This window comes from Pimephales promelas, chromosome 23 (genome assembly GCF_988280905.1).
Source record: "Pimephales promelas chromosome 23, fPimPro1.hap1.1, whole genome shotgun sequence".
Classification (NCBI taxonomy): domain Eukaryota; kingdom Metazoa; phylum Chordata; class Actinopteri; order Cypriniformes; family Leuciscidae; genus Pimephales; species Pimephales promelas.
The window spans coordinates 12,552,633-12,571,147 of NC_142791.1; the positions used below are offsets into that span (position 1 = coordinate 12,552,633).

The window sequence follows — 18,515 nt, forward strand, 5'->3', positions numbered from 1 at the left end:
CTGGATTCTGATAGAGGGCCATGAGACTTTGACCTGAGTGCAAAAAAAAATGAAGGCTCTAGACCCTTCCAGAGCTGAGATTTCGAAACTCAAAAATTCGACCCGAAAAAAAAACGACAGTGGTCCCCTTTCGTTTTTTTTTTTTTTCGGGCGAAAAATTAAGTTTCTCCAATCTTCTCAAAACTCTGGATTCTGATAGAGGGCCATGAGACTTAGACCTGAGTGCAAAAATGGAGGCTCTAGACCCTTCCAGAGCTGAGATATCGAAACTCAAAAATTCGACCCGAAAAAAAAAAAAACGACAGTGGTACCCCTTTCGTTTTTTGTTTTTTTTTCGGGCGAAAAATTAAGTTTCTCCAATCTGTTCAAAACTCTGGATTCTGATAGAGGGCCATGAGACTTAGACCTGACTGACCTCATTCTCATATTTAAGAATCTGTCATCTTTTATGCTACTGCCAGTGCCCACTGACATACTTTTAAAGCTATTGTTATACCATTTTTATGACCTTTAAACACCCTAAAATGCACACATGTAGGTCTGAGAAATCCAAATTTTCTCGGGAGAGTATGCCCCCGAACCCCCTAACTTCCTCACCTTTGAATGTGTGTGACTGTGTGGTAATGTGGGCTGGTATGGTTACAGTGCCAGGGATGCCAGTCTGCCGCTGCATATAGGCCTGCAATATGCATTTTTCTCTGTATCGAATCATGCTATCTTATTCCCCACCCCAGCCCCTGATGTTTCGGGTTCAGTCCCTGATGTTTTTGAAACCTAGAAACGCCCCTGCTTTTCACCTTGAAAATAATAAATGTTTTTTGCAATTTAAATAATAGAACATTTCTCAGTGATCGTCAATAAAATAAAATTCCATTTGTCTCGGTTTAATGAAAACCAATCGGTCTTATGGCAGAGGCGATTGCGTGTAGGTCAACATCCGGGTATCTCTCCACTGGTACGTGTAAGTTTCACGTTTGAGGGGGTTAAACCGTGACATCTACACGTTTTCCAAAGTGGACCAAAGTGATTATTTCACGTCTTGTCGTTATACCGGGTTGATGACTCTCTCATAAAGACTTGTTTCATTACTGTATGAATTAGCGTTTTTGAACTAATCTCAATGATTGAATTATTTAATTACAAATGTCACTTGTCGCCACCTGCTGGTGTGACAATATAACTGATACACCTGCTGGTGTGACAGTATAACTGATACAATGTTTCTTTAGTGTGGGTGTTTGAATCGAGATTGCAATCTTTTAACAATTAATCTTGTGGCTCTATAAAAACTGCTTCTTTGAAAAATAGCTTCTTCAACTTGTGTTCTCAGTTAGCTTATGTGGGATGTATATGCTCAGTTATATTAAGTTATATATGTGTTTGTTTCAGACGTGTGGTCCTCTGTGGGCTCAGCTTTGTGGAAGTCTGTATTTCTACCCAGGAATCTGTGCTGATGTGAGCCCACAGTTTACACTCCAGTCGGTCTTTTCCCCTGCCATTCAAAGTACAAACACACTTCCATGTCCTGTCTCTTAAAGTTTACTGTTCAGGTTAATCTCCATTTTGAAACCCAGCAGAATTTTAACATTTATGTTTCCTTTCTCTTTCAAACAGCTTGTGGCAGTTTTATGGACATTGCCATTGTTTTGGATGGATCCAACAGTATATACCCATGGGAACCAATCGTCGCTTTTCTCAAGAAACTTTTGGAAAACTTAGACATTGGGCCTCAAAGCACTCAGGCCAGTCTGACCACTTGTGTGCAATTTGTTTAACCTGGTGTTCTTGTCTGTATCGACTGTTTACATATATTTCTGATTTCGTTTGTGACAGGTCAGTGTGATGCAGTACGCCGTTGACACCTCGTTCGAGTTCTACCTGAATTCCTATCAGACAAAAGAGTCCATGATTAAAGCCGCTTTAAAAATTCAGCAGAAACAAGGATTAGAGACGAACACTTTCAGAGCCATTGATTTTGCCAGGTATGCATGATTCTTTCAGAACAAAAACTGCACCTGAACTACTGTTACTAAAATACAGTAAAGGACATAGCCTCATTCAACTGAATATGCAGTCCTTTATATAAAATCTTGTAAATATACACTTTTACATGTACGGTAGTCTTCTAACAAAGTAACAGTGGAGATTGTTTTCATCTTATATCTCATTTTTCATTTATTTCTCAAAGATGAACATTTCCTCCATACCGTTTGGTTGATGTTTTGTCCAACTAAATCTAAATTATTATTAGTAGCAGCAGGAATAGAAGTAGTGTTACACTTTTTGCACAATAATTTGACAATTACAAATGAGACCACTGTAAAAAAACAAACAAGTTTATTCCTTAAATTGTTCAGTACAATCAACTTGGATATTTAAGTCATTTCAACTTAAATTACATCTTATATACGTAACTTATTGCCTAACTTATTTTGATGTTAAAGCAATGTAAAAACACAAGCTGTGAGAACTTATTGATCATAACTTTTTTTACAGTGTACATATTCTGCTCACAAGTGATAGTAACTTGTCTTTGTTTCCTTCACAAATCACTTGTATATAAAATATCTCAAGCAAAAAAAAAAAAGAATAATTTTACATAAAAGCATTTTGAAAAGCAGCAAAAAATAATGTAGCTATACATGATAAAAAAAAAGTTTACTTTCTTTACTTTCTCTAAAGTTAAATAAATTGCTCCTGTAACAAAAAAAGTGCCTAGCTTTACAGAGATTTCACACTAAATGCTTTCTTTTCCCTTGGTGGGTTCGTGTGGATTTCTGCGGGTGATTGGATCTCACAGAAAGGAGGCATTCCTGGCCAAATACGGAGGTCGTCCAGGGGCAACTAAAGTGATGGTGGTGGTAACTGATGGAGAGTCACATGATGCAAGTCTGAGGAAAACTGTTATTCCGGCATGCGAGAGCCAAGATATTACTCGCTTTGGCATTGCGGTTAGTTAAAACAATAAGATATACAGTCCTAGGCGAAGGTATGAATTCATATATGGGTCTTAATATGCAGTATGAATTTTTGCACTTTTTTAGGTGCTTGGATATTATATAAGGAATGACATTGACACAAGCAAACTCATCGCTGAGATTAAGTCAATAGCCAGTAATCCAACCGAGAAATACTTTTTCAATGTGTCTGAGGAGGCGACGCTTATAGAGATTGTCGGGACTCTTGGAGATCGAATCTTCAACATTGAAGGTCCATGATAATGTTGATTTTACTGTGTGTTACATATTAAAGCCTTTTAAGAGTAATGTAACATATATGCGTTCCTTTACAAACATATATTGTCAATAAATATTTCCTTTGTTTTTGTTCATTGACGACTTTAGGTGTTGGAAAAGGTAGTGGGAATAATTTCAAACTGGAAATGTCTCAAGTTGGGTTCAGTGCATACCAGACCAGAAATAAGGTGCTGGCTTTATATGTTTGTGTATTTCCATCAGTGTTTCTAGATGTGTTTTTCTCCCGGTGGTTTACTTTGAGTCTTGGTTGTAGGATGTGATCCTACTGGGAGCAGCTGGAGCATATAATTGGATCGGGACCATTGTTCACCAAACTGCTCAGAAATCAGACATTTTGCCCAAAGCTGCGTTTGAGAAAATTTTGGAAGATCGAAACCACAGTTCATTACTTGGTAAGTACTGTAGCAGTATAGATAAGTTTGTTGCATCTAATAAACTGAAATATCATAATTTTTTACATTAACACTGGAATGTTTTTTTTTTCTTTTCGCAAAAGGTAGCATATTAACATTAATTCCCTTATTTTTGTGTATAAATATTCCCCCTGTAACATATCCAGGCTACTCTGTGAGCTCTGTGACTGACGGCTCGTCTGAGTTTTATGTGGCCGGGGCTCCTCGTGCCGTTCATAGAGGACAGGTTATAGTTTACATCATTGACAGCCAGAGACAACCTGTGGTCATAGATTCACAAAAAGGAGATCAGGTACATTTGACCATTAATCACCTTGAGTTTCATCAGACAGTAAAGTCCTGTGTTGTGTAAATGTGGTGTGTGTGGTTTGCAGATCGGGTCTTATTTTGGCAGCGTTCTCTGTCCCGTTGATGTGAACACTGACGGAGTGACTGATCTGCTGCTGGTTGGAGCTCCGATGTACATGAGCGAGGAGAAGTTCGAGACAGGACGAGTCTACCTGTTCACCATTACCAAGGTGATTTTGTACATTGCGCTTATTTCCTTCTTTTTTATGTAGTGAGCTCCAGTATACTATAACCTGCTAATAAAGTGAAGGTTGTAAAAGAGATTTATACACTAATGCTTCATTCACACCATGTTGTAAATTACCAAAATGTCACCATGTGACGTTCGACTCTCGCTGCATCCAAAATCGAATACTTCCCTACTATATGGTAGAAGAAAAACAGTATGGCAACAGAGCAGTGTGTCCCTAATACACAGTATTCAAAAAACAGTAGGCAAAAAGTTCCAGGATGACCTACTTCCTCTGCCGAGTTTCTGAAGTGCACATTCGATGGACACTTTACTATCCCATAAAGCCACGGGAAAGGATTTGTGAATGGCGTTGAAGCAAAGCAACTGACGGTACAGGTCACATGACAGTGACAACATGGTGGACGTAGTACGTCGGAATTTCATACTATATACATGTAGGACGTTCATACTATATAGAACATACTTTTTTAGTGGTCGCGAAGTAAGTTTCAAACCAAATGTAGTACTTACTAAGTATGGATTTCGGACGCAGCGTCAGAGCTCTTCATGTTTCTGTGGCAACACCATCAACGGCAAGATGAATCTGCAGTGGTCAGGTGGTACAGCGGTCACCTGGTATGAGTCTGAGCTCTCAAAAAAATACAGTTTACAAGTTGTAAGAGTTTTATGAGGACATTTTTACATGTCGGCCCTACCCTATCTCACGACCAATTCATACGAATTCGACGAATGATTAAAAAGTGTCTAATTCGTACAACCTCACTCGTACGATTTGTTTAAACCCACGTGATGGGTAGGTTTAGGGGCGGGGTAAGGGGTAGGACATTTGAACGAATTCTTACGAATTGGCCAATTCGTAAAATATGTACGATTTAGCAAAATCGTACTTATTCGTACGAGTGAGGTCATATGAATTCGTACAAATTAGCCCCTTTTTAATCATTCGTCGAATTCATACGACTTGGTCATGAGATCGGGTTGGTCGGCCATAATTGACCATTGGCAAAGGCCCTGCCCCCTTACTAATGCTATGTCTGACAAGCCACTGCGCTCTCACGCCACACATGTTCTCACACAGTGAAAAATACATCGCAAACCAAAGGGGACACTGACAACACGCCGACAGACTGGACAGACCAAGGTACTTTTGATTTGAAATAAAGTCTAAACTTTCAAATTAATTACAAAGAAATGTAAACAATATATAATATATAAATATCGTTTTTTGGCTCTTTAATGTGCTGTGACAGATCGCTGTAGATTGCTGATCTACTAACTCTCCTAACTGCTTTGTCGGACAAAATGATGGATTTGGCAGATGGCGGATTATGATTGGTCAGATTGCCTGTCAATCAAACTCCCTGCGAAGGGTGAATTATGATAATTCCAGCATGATATGAATGCACCTTATTAAATACCATCAAATTCAAAATGTTTGGTGTTGGTAAGATTTGTTTGATGTTTTTGAAAGATGTCTCTAATCACCGCATAAATAATGACGGGGACGTGATATTGATTTGAGATAATACACTCATTAATACTGATTCACCGACTATGGAATGTTGCAACATTTATGAGAGCTGCATAACCAGACCCCTTTATTATTTTTTATTGTTTAATAGGGTATCTTAAGTAACCAAGGTTTTTTGGAGGGTTCTGAAAAGAATGCGCGGTTTGGGACGGCCATCACCGTCGTCCCAGATCTGAACCTGGACGGCTTCAGTGACGTAGTGGTTGGTGCCCCGTTGGAAGGCAATGGCCATGGTGCCATTTACATCTACTATGGCGACAGAAATACCATCAGAAAGCAGAGCTCACAGGTTGAATGAAACACTTCATTCAGTTCTCAGCACATAAAATGTAATTGCAAGTGCCAAAATTCAGAATCTTCTCACCAATTTAGAAAATCGTTGGAACGAAACTGGACCCAGCGTTGAAGTACTTTGGCCGTTCTCTAGACGCCAGCGGAGATATGAATGGAGACTCGATCCCAGATGTCACAGTGGGGGCTTTTGGGAAAGTCGTCCAACTCTGGTGAGAATTTGAACTAATTGTTTTTTTTACAACTTTGCGGGGGTGTAAAACAGCTCGATTAGATCGTTCCATGTAACAGGAGACCATGCTAATTTGTAATACTTCATTAACGGCCCACCTTCAAAAACTGAGTGAAGTGTGTAACAGCTGCATCGACGGCCTAAGTCATGGTGGGATATCTGGATGTGTTTGTGGCCAGGGAAATGATCGCTCCAGCTGTCCTCTGGAATCCCATTTTCACCTCAGCAATTCTCTAAGCATCAACTTTCTGTGGGACTCTCCTGTTTGTTCCAAAACCCATAAATCAATTGAATGGTTGAGTTTTAATTGATACATTCTTGAACTCTTTCATTGTGGTTGTAGGGGTAGCGCAGTTGCAGTGGTCAAAGCCAAGGTTTCCTTCACCCCTGATAAGATCAGTATCCTGAGTAAACCGTGCCGCTACAGTGGGAGACAGGTGTCCTGCTTCAAGGCTAAAGTGTGTTTCAGCGCAACATTTAAACCAACGAATCCACTGGGCCCAGTGGGTAAGGATACTGATTCTGGTCTGGTTCTGCTTTAGGAGATAGACACATTTGGTCAGAGGAAGTAAATGCATATAAACATCCTTTTATAAACAGATATCAAGTACAACCTGACCCTGGATGCTGACCTGCAGTCTTCTCGGGTCAGCCCTAGAGGTTATTTCAGCAACTTGGATCGGGTCCTCCAGAAAGACATCCGCATCTCTGTGCAGGACATGTGCGAAGAGCATGATGTTTATGTGCAGGAGACCCCTGACCTCGTCAACTCAATTGCTTTGCGTGTGGACGTTGTTCTCGGCTATCCAGACGCAAACCCTGTTCTAGATGTCTTCAGTCCCAATGCGTGGGAGTTTTTGGTGAGTGTTGCGTTGCGAGAACCTAAATTGAAGTGCCTGTGGTTTACTGTGATGGGGATGTGTTGGGAAAAAGGGTAATTAATAAACAAATAAATCGTGTCAGGGGATTTCTAACCTTTCGATCATGGGCGACAATTGGTGATGGAAGGGTATGGCAGTAGCTATACCTTGGCTACAATAGTACAATCAATCAAATTTTCCATGGATCCCCCTGGACCCGTTTTAAATCCTCTGACTTGGGCTATTAAGAATAGAAGAATGCATCATCTTTGTTCAGGAAACTCTTCCTAAATCCTTGTGTTTATCTCTGGGGTTTGGTTTGGTCCAGATCCCATTCTCAAAGGACTGTGGCCAAGATGAAGTTTGCTTCAGTGACTTGGTACTGAGTGTGGAGAGTGAAGAGAAACATGGGTAAGATTCCTTCAACCATATGACGTAAACAAGACAGAAAAGTTAATCTCACGCTTATTTCTTAAAAATAATTGATCTCTTAAGGACATTTGAAATAATCTAATTAACTAGCACCCAATTTCTTTTGTGAAATGTTCCGATAACACATCCCAGACTGATCTCATGAAGTAGCGCGTGTATGACACGCCAATTCGTATTTCCATTTTTGGCGTGCTATCAACACGCATAATCGCTTTTCAGCGTGTTTATGAACGCCATTGACTTAACGTTATTACTGTATATATAAATATATGACCTACCACAACCCCCTCCCTAAACCTACCCGTCACTGGGGTTAATGGCATTTATGAGTCTTCCCCGACCATACTAGGAAAAAAAAGATCGCTCCCCGGATGTAGATCTAAATTTTGCTTCGTTTCGCGTGGAGATTTGACGGCGTGTACAGACACGCGGAATCTCTTGGACATTAATTAATTAACTCGGACATGCGGATAGCTCAAAATGCGTAGAGGTAACACGCCACTTGACTCGAAAGTGGCATGTATGTTTACGCAAAAGTCATGATGTCATGTTGCACATCCATATAAATCTCTTACACGCTTAAAAATAAAGATTCTCTATTAGCATTGAAGTATTTTTTTTTTCTAGCAAAACTCCACTGGTGGTCAGCCAGAACAAGAGAAGACTCTCCTTCACTGTGACAGTGATGAACAAGAAGGAAAATGCATACAATGCACGGTTAACAGTCAGCCACTCCAGTAACCTGTTCTACGCTTCTTTTACACCACTGGTACTTTACATTAGCAGTACATTATATGATCGTGAAAAGAATTTGAATAAAACTGGGCAGGATACAGGTGGTGCTGGGGCAGGCTATTTGTTTCACCCACAAATTTATCTGACCAGAAGATTCTACCCATAATTAAAAGGGATCTTATGTGCCACACCCATAAGAAGAACTTTTGAAGCACACATGAAGATATTTTTGATAAAATCCGAGAGATTTTGGTCATTCTTTTGTGAGAAACGCAATTTACACATTCAAGGTCCAAAATGGTAATACATCATTAAAGTAGTCCACATGACTCCAGTGGTTTAACCTCAATTTTATAAAGCGACGCAAGTACTTTTGTTTGCGAAAAAACAATAACAACATAATTTACCTCTAAATTTACAAAATAATACTACCCAAAGCGCGCTCACAGAAGTACGTCATCTCTCAAGTCAACACAACACGAATCCGTCGTAATGCGGTGCTCCCCCTACTGGATTGCACTTTAATTATGTATTTATCTTTCTGGGCCTTGAATGTGTAAATTGCTTTGCTCCTAGTGGGTGGGACTGCTCTCGGATTTCATCAAAAATATCTTCATTTGTGTTCTGAAGATGAATGAAGGTCTTACGGGTGTGGAAGGACAAGAGGGTCGGTGATTAATTACAGAATTTTAGGTGAACTATCCCTTTAAGTGCAATATACTGTGTACTGTATTTGTGTTTTACTTACACAGCACACGCATGTTCTTGTGTTCAAAGCGGCTGTTTTTGCTTTCTGATATTTCAGACTGATGGTACAGAGGTGAAGTGCACTCTGATGAAAGATTCAGACAAACTCATCTGCCAATTGAGTTATCCAGCCCTGAGGACAGACCAATCGGTGAGACAGACATCTGCCAGCATTCTTCTTCAGATCTGACTGATATGATTTTAACGATTTTGTTACTTTTCCTTAGGTTATGTTTGTGGTACACTTTGACTTTAACTTGAATCGGCTTGAAAAAGATGCCAAAGTTGTCTTTGAGGCGTTAAGGTAAATATAGAAATTAAGAAAAGTTCAAATGTGACAGTTCATAGATGAACATCTACAGGTTTAATAATGTGTAAGGAGATGAATTAATGTTAATCAATGTTTGATTGGTTTATTTGCTCTGCAGTGACAGCACAGAGGAAACTCCCGCTGATAATATTTTCCATAAATCCATTCCTGTCCAATACAACTCTGAGATCATCCTCAGCAGGTCAGACAACACACCCCTTTTATAACATTACAACATTTCCTTTATTTAACACCTATCAGGAATGCCTGGTTCTGATAGTTCAACTGTTCATTCTGCAGTCTCCTAGAAATGTTTCTATATTATATTCCAATTTTTTCAGAGAATCAAACTTAGATGTGTATTTACTGGAAAAAGAGGACAATTTTGCAGCCACAGTAATGGCTTACAAGGACATCGGCCCAGATTTTAACTTTAATCTAAAGGTGAGTTCATGTTGTAGTAAAATGGATAAATCCTTCAGGCTGTTCACTACCACCATCTGTTAGTTTCCTCTGAGTTCACGGTAATGATTCGGCCTGCTAATGTGAGCGTATTTATTTCTACAGGTTTCAACAGGAACTGTCCCCGTCAGCCTGGTTTACCTCAATGTGTCGCTGCCAAACAGCACTAGAGCAGGAAATCCCCTCCTGTACATAACCAGCATTAAAACTTCATCTGTGAGGAGCAATAACAGTTTCCTTTATACCCAATGCATTTAACCATCCATACATGCCTGAAAGCAGTGTCTGTGCATGTGGAAATGATTTGACGACGATATTTCCTGCAAACAGGCTGAAAAATTCCATTGTACTGACAGCAATCTGATCGACCCATTTAAGATCAGTCAGAAACCTTATCCAGCCCGATTGACTAAGGAAAGTTTTAGAGGAACAGAGGAACTGGTCAGTGCTTGATCTAATATTTTCCTGAAAAAAACATTCACTGTTGACATTGTTATTGATTGTGACACACAAAGGAAGTAATAACGAATGAAGAATGAAACCCAGTAACAATTATTTGTGTAATAATGGTTTCAATGTTGATTTGCAAGTCAAGATGACTAATTCTGTCTAGGGATTACAAAAAACAGGATGTCTTAATTTCCGTCCGCAAAGCCGTAACCGTATTGATCATCTGTTCACCAGAACTGCAAAACGGCCACATGCCAGTTTATGCGATGCGTCCTGAAGGACCTGGAGGAGAAGAATGATTATTACCTGAATGTTACTACAAACATTTGGAATGGCACATTTGCAATGGTAAGCGAAATCATCTCATTAATAGCTTGTTTTCACGTGACGCAGACGCAGATACGAAACGCAGATGGAGGGCAGGAAGTGATTTTCTATATTTAGGAAGCACTATAACACACTCAAAATGCCTATGTTTTGCGTCGTTTACGGTTGATCAAATCGATCAAACCACGAGGAGTTTTTATATCATGTGCTGAAAAGTTATTGAAAGAAATAAGAAAGAAATTGACAGAAAAACACCGGGGAAAAATGCCTTGCGAACCTACGTCTGTGGTGGGGAGGAGCCGAATGGGAAAATGCCTGTGTGTGTGTGTGTGTGTGTGCAATGCTCACTTCGTCAAATGTGAGTATACATTATTTATGTGGCTTATAATTACATTATTCAGGTGTTTAAATACACTTATGTGGCTGTTTGTGTAACGTACCAGTTTCCGAACTTTGTAAAGTCAAAGTATGTCTGTAAGACGAGTTAGTTGCTGATATCTACAGCCTCGATTGCAGGCAAATCTCTCAATTCAGTTGAAAAATCGGTTCTCTTCATAACGTAAGGATCACGTCCAACATATGTTTCGATTTTCTGTTTATATATTTCTCTTGTAATAGCGTCTAAAGTAGTACAGTACGGATTTTCCTCCATCTCGTCCATTGCGCTCTTCACTCCGTGCCCTCCATCTGCATTCCGCGAGTCAACACAATCATGTGATTGCAAACCACCTATTTTCTCATACAAGTGTTGGGGTTAAAGTCTCCCTGTAGTCAATCATTTTATCCTTCGAAACTCATCTTTGATCACCAAAATGACACATTTAAATGCTTTTTCCTTGAATGTAACTCTACACCCTTGTCTCATTTAGTATACGCTGTTCTATGAATATACAAATTAGCCCCGCCTCCACTCACTCACTCCAACTCAAAGATCCACTCGTTGATGATCACACGTTGACCAGGGGTGCGTTTCCCGAAAGCATTGTTAGCCAACTATGGTCGCAAGTTCCATCGTTATCAGAATAGTTCAACGAGTTTCCCGAAACAAACGTTCCGACGAACATTCGCAAACAGCATCGCAAAGTTGTGTGGTTTGAAAGACAGCTCTCGACCTGTGGTTAGAGGCATAGTTTCCATATTGCATCACATGTGGACGTAATAAATCCTTATCTTGAGCAAAATAACCAAGCTGACATTCAGTTCAACCGATGCCTTTTATTTAGAATACATACAAATGTAATTTACGTCTTTTAGTTTTAAGAATTTACGTCTTTAAGTACCGATTTTGAGGAGTACGCGTGTGCGAACGTGCTCTACTATGTAAGAACGAGCCAAATATTAATAAAGCAAAATAACTGAGAACAATTTGAAATAGTCCTTAAAGAACAACTCCGGCGCAAAATGAACCTTTAGTCTAATTACTAGGGGTGCACGATTCAGAAAATGTCACGATTCGATTCGATACCGATTTTTTTTTTTTTTTTGTCTCAAGATTCGATTCAAAATCGATTTTCGATTCAAAAACGATTCTCGATTCAAAAAACGATTCGCAGGTCTATATAAATGTAGTTTACTTTTTCCTATGTGATTGATTGCAGTAGACATAATTTAAAAGAAAAGTCTGATATTACTTTATATGTCTTCATACAAAAATAAAAACTTTTGCAACTAAAAAGTGCAAAGTGCCAAGCTTTGGCCAGCTTTTAAATACATTTAATTCAAGTTTAAAATAAAACTTAAATAAAAAGCTTTTACATTTAGCTTTAAAGTGCTGTAGTCAGATCAAACAAACAATTATGCTAAATGTGGTTTAAGGAGTAGGCCTACTTCAGCTACCAGGTTGACTGTTGAAATGTGAACTCGACTGGGCACATTGAACTTCCTAAAAATATATACTAATTTCATAGAACCCTTGCGAAAATATTTTAAATAGATTTAAAAAAGCCACCGCTACTGGTAACATCTATGGTTAGATTGATTTGTTTAGCTCCAGTGAAGTCGTTCATAGGCGCGTAATTTGCGGGTATCTCCAGTTAACTAGCAGAGCATTCATTTAGGTCGCTAATAAATAAGAGACCTGTTGTTTTTGAAATCAAGCTGAGCGCTCGACGTGTCTGCTGCGATCAGTGTCATGATGGATACAGTGTTCTCTTTTACTGTCTATGGTTCTCTGTGGCCATATGCTCTGTGGCTCGCGCAGTCTTCTCTCGGACGCGCGCTTCAATCTATCGCCGTTGTGGAGACTCCGGTGAAATCACAAAATAAAATGCACACAAACGTGATGAACATATTCGGTTTTGATGAGAGAGAGAAAAAACTATACGAGTGCGGTTTAGAACCCGTCACCTCTGACACGCTTGGCAAAAGATAAAACTCAAACATAAGATCTGCGGATCGATGCATTTATTTACGGGTTGAGCAGAGTGGCTGCACAGTTTGACCAGCGGGCGGCAAGAACTTGCAATAACTATTTATCAGACCGGCCCTCGCAGCCTCGAAACCATAGAAACACTACCGGACCACCGGTAAAAGTCCCGACTCACCCGATTGCCACTCCGCCCCTGCACGCCATTAAAAAAATATAGCCTATATGAATCGATTTTTGGAATTCTATGAATCGATTCTGAATCGGTAAAGATTGAATCGCGATTCAAATGTGAATCGATTTTTTTGCACACCCCTACTAATTACACATTGTTACCTAGTCAACCGTTATCTGAGATTTGTTTTCATGATTGCCGAATGTAAATAGTTTTATCTCTAAAAACAGTTTAGCCTATAACGCTAGTATAATGCTAGTATGTAGGGCATAGAGTAATGACAAATAAAAATCGCTTGTTATTACCACTAAAAAGGCTCAAAATAGCCCCACAGTAACACAACAGCATAAAAAGAGTCCCTACATTCAAACCGAAGCATTGAGAACTTTGTCAGTGTCCATACAGTTTAATAAGCAGATGTTTTATACACACAGTAAATTTCGCGAATTCAGGAAGAAGCCATCTTGGAAAAATAGTCTCTACCAGTCGATCTACGAACGCCGATCCAAGTGCGCTGGTGAGATGTGAATAAGCGCGAACAGTAGGCTACGTGTACATATTGAAGACAAGTAAACGGTTTGTGTTTCTTCTGGAAACAACGGATCATATGAGATTCTGCACAGTTCAGCGCACTTGGATCGGCGTTCGTAGATCGACTGGTAGAGACTATTTTTCAAAGATGGCTTCTTCCTGTATTCGCGAAATTTACTGTGTGTATAAAATATCTTCTTATTAAACTGTGTGGACACTAACAAAGTTCTCAACGCTTCGGTTTGAATGTAGGGACCCTTGTTATGCTGTCGTTTTGGTGTGGGGCTGTTTTGAGCCTTGTTAGTGGTAATAACAAGCGATTTTTATTTGTCATTACTCTATGCCCTATATACTAGCATTGTACTAGCATTATAGGCTAAACTGTTTTTAGAGATAAAACTATTTACATTCGGCAATCATGAAAACAAATCTCAGATAACGGTTGACTAGGTAGCAATGTGTAATTAGACCAAAGGTTCGCAAAGGGAAACGCACCCCAGATTGGTTACAAGGTAGTTTGTGATGTCAGAAACACCAGTGATTTTTGAGATTGTATTTGGTTCACTGCAGTTTTAAGGAGAAAATACTCAGCAATGGTGTTGCCTTATGAATTTGCACATGGTTTGTCTTAAAACATAATAAAAACACCACATAGACATAAACAACATTAAAAGCTTGATTTTCACGACAGGGGGACTTTAACAATGTGTTTGTTTGCCCATTCAAGGCTGATTTCCTGTACGTTGTGCTCTCTGTGAGAGCTGATATAGAGACTTCTCAACCGGACCTACTGTTCATCGAGCAGAAACAGCTGAAGGTATTGTCAAAATACAGCAGGGTCATTTGAACACTTTGCCTAAAACGTCTTCGACACGTCGACAGTCATTTCCCATGTCGAGACAACTGACATGAGTTCATTGCAGGTTGAAGTCAAAGTGAGCCAACCTGGAGCTAAAGGGGACGTTCCGGTGGGCGTCATTGCAGGGAGTGTTATCGGCGGTCTGCTATTATTGGCTCTTGCCGTCGCATTACTTTGGAAGGTGCTTAATTTAGCTTTTTTTCCCTCACAATGTCTTTTAAGCGTACATCTTGTGCCATTGTCGTCCTTTAAAAACCCATGTGTTTATGTTCAGCTTGGATTCTTCAAGAGGAAGTATCAAAAGCTGATGAAGAATGAGGAGAATGAAGGGGAAGATCAGGAACTGAAGGAAAACAGTGAGGCGCCCTGAGAGATCGGCTGAGACTCGTTTGGAAATGTCACAGGTTTCTTTCTTCCCTGACACAAATGTCCAGAACAGGGTTAGAAAGAGTGAACTGAACGAATTGGAAATTGTCGGTTTGATTACAATGCATTACCTGACAACTGGTACTCCAATCCCATTCATTTTTCTCATATGCTTTTTCTCTGCTAGCGGGTGTATCTTCTGGCTGTCTTACCACTTCTTCAGTATTCAGTAGTTAGTATATAACTAGATCTTTTTGACTTTTGATTATTGGTGTCATATGCTGGCATATGAGAAAACATGGACCTTTCAGTTCTTATTTGAACACATTTGATCATTTGTTTTATAGTCGAGTACGAAAATGACCAAACACATAAGGCTCCGATATATTTCAAGCAAAATCGTAAGTTCGAAACAGCTTGCTATAGCGAACTTTCTGGAAAAGTTTGGTTCCAAACTTCCATTGGTCTGTGGCGTTTATATAATAGCTGTGGCTCCATCGTCTTTGACATGGAAATCATTCCTGTTCATTTCTTCTGTTGTTCAATCCTTGGAGTTCAAACGCGAGTTAAAACATGAACACACTGGAGAGTAGTAATTCTGATTCAAATAGACCCATACTGTAAAGCTGCTTTCTTTAAAGCAATCTATTGTATTAAGTGCTATATAAATAACATGACTGGAGTGCTGAATTGCAGAGCTTGTGCAAAAATCCACATCACTATTATCAGATGCTTTTAAGTCTTGTTTTCTCATCGCTGTCATTTTTGTTGTTGAAAGGAAAGCTTGCAGCACATATTTACGCATTCATCTAAATGTGGATGGCGTTTGGATGTTCGCCATTTTATCCCCCTAAGCCAAAAACGAAAAAGAACTTCGCTTTGAGTTTATCTTGGCCTTTGTTATGTGCTTTATTATATCAGTGATAGTGAAACCATTTCAGCAATTACATAAAATAGATGCAATAAAATGTAAATGTGTTATGGCCAAAGCAACACACTGTAAAACGCTCTCTGTAAATTCTACAGCTGCCACTTTCATCCGTACTTTGCAAGAATCATGAGCGAATAATTAAAGTAATAAGCAGTGGTATTCTGCATAAAACATCAGGGAAATGTACTGATACTAAACGAGAAAAAGTTAGTGTCTATTAGTTGTTACTAACGAATTAATGAAGTTAGTACTAACTTTTTTGAAAACACATTATATTTTACATTATATACTACCCGGCCAAAAAAAAAAGTCACTGTTTGGAATTAAACAAGCAAGACATTACAAGATCTTAACCAGAAATTGATGCATCTCTCAATGGAAATAAATGTTTGGGTGTTTTTTCCATCAAGAAGTGCGTCAAATTTTGGTCAAGATCAAAATTTACAACAGCAACTCTTTTTTATGGGCCGGGCGGTGTATGATGCTTTTGTTAATAAACACTCAAATACTTTGAAATGTCTAGGAATTACTGAAATGTTAACTTCTATTTAATGTTTTCAAATGACAGTTGATATAAATAAGTTTGATTTTGTATTAATTCAGGGTTTAACTTCTACTGATGGTGTGACAGGAAAATAGGCCTGTCTAATCAAAGGCAACACAAGCAACAAAGATTTTCCTTTATGTTTACATGATGTTTTTGCACTGGTACCTTTTGTAAATCTTTCTATTCTTTACAAAAAAAAAGAGCAGAATATACTCGTTTGATGAAAATCTGTATTTGTGTTTTATCAGGTGTTACAGGAGAACTTGAGCTTTGTATTTTTTCAATAAAAAGTGCTTGATGCTTCACGAGACTTACTGTAGCCCATTTGCTCATTTAACAGTTCAACTTTCCTTAGGATCTTTTCCATCATCCGCCCACAAACACTCCTTGTTCTCTTTCCAGCAAGGCTGCCCAGACTCATATATTTCCTGAAAAGAACAAAATAATTACAAACATGTTGTAAACAATTGCACAAGAGAAATGATTACAAGTTGCAAGTTGTTATTATACAACTATAATTTCGGGTAACACTTTATTTCGGTATCACTAAATTTCAGGGTGAAAGTTTCACAATTCTACATGAAGAGTTCAGATGCAAAAGCCTCTAAGTGTCATTTGAAATTTTCTTCTAAAATGATCATTTTTATCAAGCTTGTATATTTAAGTTCAGTAATTTCACTTAAATGGCAATGAAGATTACCTATTAAATGTCATTTAAGTGAAATTACTGAACTTAAATATACAAGCTTGATAAAAATGGTCATTTTAGAAGAAAATTTCAAATGGCATTTAGAGGCTTTTGCATCTGAACTCTTCATGTACTTAATTACAAGTAACCATTACTGTAGCTCTAAAGTTAATTAATATTACTCAGTACTTATTTGAGTATGTACAATGTAACCGTCACTTAAAAAATAAAGTGTAACCATCATTTCTTATAAAGAAACAAAGTCAGTGTTCCACAAACTAACAAGTCTTATAACTATCACTTTAAAGGGGAACTGAAACGAAATAGGAAGTAAAGGTGATATAACAGATGTTTTATAAATCGGTATCTAATAATTATACCACAAGTCATGATGCACACTTTATATTGCATCAAAAATGTTAAATGAAATAATTCTAATGATTAAATTTGTAATCTTTGCCCTTTAAAAAATTCCTTAAGTAACATTTCATGTTGTAGCATCACTTAAAACTACAACATGGCAGGAAGACAAAACTCATTATTTACACAAATTGTCAACTGCATTTATCAACCTTATTACTATGTTTGCAAAGAAAATTGATTTATTAAAAATATTGTCCAAGACTTGCTGTAAACTTAAGTTTATTAACTACCAAAAATCATCTTCTCCTTTTAATTACCATTTGTTAAAAAAAAAAAAAAAAGTGTACCTATCTAGGGTAACAAAGAAGTCATGCACTACTAGGTATATTCATACCTTTTTCCAGATTGGTACAGTGGCTTTGAGTGTGTCAATAGCGTACTTCACCGCCTCCAGGGACTCACTTCTGTGCGGTGATGAGATCCCAATTATAACGCTTGCTTCAGTTATAGGAACCACACTGTGGACAGAGCAGGGGAAGAACAAAAATATTATTTACATGTAAAAATACCAAGCAATGAACTCTCATTATCTAAACAAACTGTGAGACTCACCCAAGTCTGTGTTGTATGCTGATATGTCTGATGCTGGGCCACTTTGTCCTGATGTCACTGCAGATCTTCCTCAGTTCTGACTCTGCCATTGGAATGTATGCCTCATATTCAAGACGTATTACTTTCTTTCCCTCAAAATTATCTCTGGTAGTCCCTGAAAAAAGGAGATTCGAATCCTTAATTTCACCCTTCTGCTCTGGACGGTGCATATGCTTGTTAGAGGGATCCGGTTTTGCTCTCTGAAGCCATTTTTTGTAATGAATTTGTGTTTCTAAAATGTTTAAATTAATCATAAACAAAATATATATGTATCTGTAAGAAAGCCAACTCTAAACAGAAGCAATGATCCAACTACAAAAGACTGACCAATAAACAGAGATATAGCGCCACAGGAGGGACACGTCACAGATTCAGAGACGCCATCAGAAGAAAGCTTGTTCGTTGTGAGTGTAATTAGATCTTGACCCTGATCTGCAGCCATGCCTTTAAA

The 18,515-nt window shown here is 38.5% G+C and overlaps 2 protein-coding genes across 4 annotated transcripts in view; one reads left to right on the forward strand and one right to left on the reverse strand.

The window, feature by feature from the left end:
- The window catches only part of itga2.2 (integrin, alpha 2 (CD49B, alpha 2 subunit of VLA-2 receptor), tandem duplicate 2), a 61,291-nt gene extending 44,619 nt beyond the window's left edge, over positions 1 to 16,672 (forward strand). The window contains exons 5-29 of one of the 2 annotated variants that reach the window (XM_039675442.2): positions 1,390 to 1,504; positions 1,615 to 1,742; positions 1,834 to 1,982; positions 2,801 to 2,951; positions 3,045 to 3,210; positions 3,345 to 3,424; positions 3,511 to 3,649; positions 3,817 to 3,962; positions 4,045 to 4,188; positions 5,834 to 6,031; positions 6,115 to 6,245; positions 6,609 to 6,772; positions 6,866 to 7,125; positions 7,454 to 7,536; positions 8,185 to 8,326; positions 9,098 to 9,190; positions 9,267 to 9,343; positions 9,468 to 9,551; positions 9,691 to 9,793; positions 9,917 to 10,027; positions 10,142 to 10,252; positions 10,496 to 10,609; positions 14,387 to 14,476; positions 14,583 to 14,699; positions 14,793 to 16,672. In XM_039675442.2, the coding sequence (XP_039531376.2) occupies positions 1,390 to 1,504; positions 1,615 to 1,742; positions 1,834 to 1,982; positions 2,801 to 2,951; positions 3,045 to 3,210; positions 3,345 to 3,424; positions 3,511 to 3,649; positions 3,817 to 3,962; positions 4,045 to 4,188; positions 5,834 to 6,031; positions 6,115 to 6,245; positions 6,609 to 6,772; positions 6,866 to 7,125; positions 7,454 to 7,536; positions 8,185 to 8,326; positions 9,098 to 9,190; positions 9,267 to 9,343; positions 9,468 to 9,551; positions 9,691 to 9,793; positions 9,917 to 10,027; positions 10,142 to 10,252; positions 10,496 to 10,609; positions 14,387 to 14,476; positions 14,583 to 14,699; positions 14,793 to 14,888 (3,192 nt within the window). In that variant the 3' untranslated portion in view covers positions 14,889 to 16,672. Of the gene's footprint in view, positions 1 to 1,389; positions 1,505 to 1,614; positions 1,743 to 1,833; positions 1,983 to 2,800; positions 2,952 to 3,044; positions 3,211 to 3,344; positions 3,425 to 3,510; positions 3,650 to 3,816; positions 3,963 to 4,044; positions 4,189 to 5,833; positions 6,032 to 6,114; positions 6,246 to 6,608; positions 6,773 to 6,865; positions 7,126 to 7,453; positions 7,537 to 8,184; positions 8,327 to 9,097; positions 9,191 to 9,266; positions 9,344 to 9,467; positions 9,552 to 9,690; positions 9,794 to 9,916; positions 10,028 to 10,141; positions 10,253 to 10,495; positions 10,610 to 14,386; positions 14,477 to 14,582 lie in introns of both variants that reach the window. The other variant, XM_089126173.1, reaches the window with a different exon arrangement.
- LOC120481728 (molybdenum cofactor synthesis 2) lies at positions 7,454 to 18,506 on the reverse strand. Of its 2 annotated transcripts, XM_089126177.1 has the most exons (5): positions 18,392 to 18,506; positions 18,026 to 18,179; positions 17,808 to 17,931; positions 16,678 to 16,790; positions 7,454 to 10,543 (listed from the first exon to the last, which is right to left on the reverse strand). In XM_089126177.1, exons 1-4 carry the CDS (start codon positions 18,504 to 18,506, stop codon positions 16,704 to 16,706), a joined length of 480 nt encoding a protein of 159 aa, XP_088982303.1. In that variant the 3' UTR covers positions 7,454 to 10,543; positions 16,678 to 16,703. The 2 variants fall into 2 exon arrangements, with proteins under 2 accessions (XP_088982303.1, XP_039531467.1); XM_039675533.2 differs by lacking the exon at positions 7,454 to 10,543 and having other exon boundaries at positions 16,575 to 16,790.
- Positions 18,507 to 18,515: the final 9 nt, after the last annotated feature.

Excerpts from the sequence above, each read along its gene's own strand:
- LOC120481728 (XM_089126177.1), bottom strand. The coding sequence starts at position 18,506 with ATGGCTGCAGATCAGGGTCAAGATCTAATTACACTCACAACGAACAAG. Across the intron at positions 18,180-18,391 it reads CGCTATATCTCTGTTTATTG|GGACTACCAGAGATAATTTT; the intron begins GTCAGTCTTTTG and ends TCCTTTTTTCAG. Across the intron at positions 17,932-18,025 it reads AGCATACAACACAGACTTGG|TGTGGTTCCTATAACTGAAG; the intron begins GTGAGTCTCACA and ends CTCTGTCCACAG.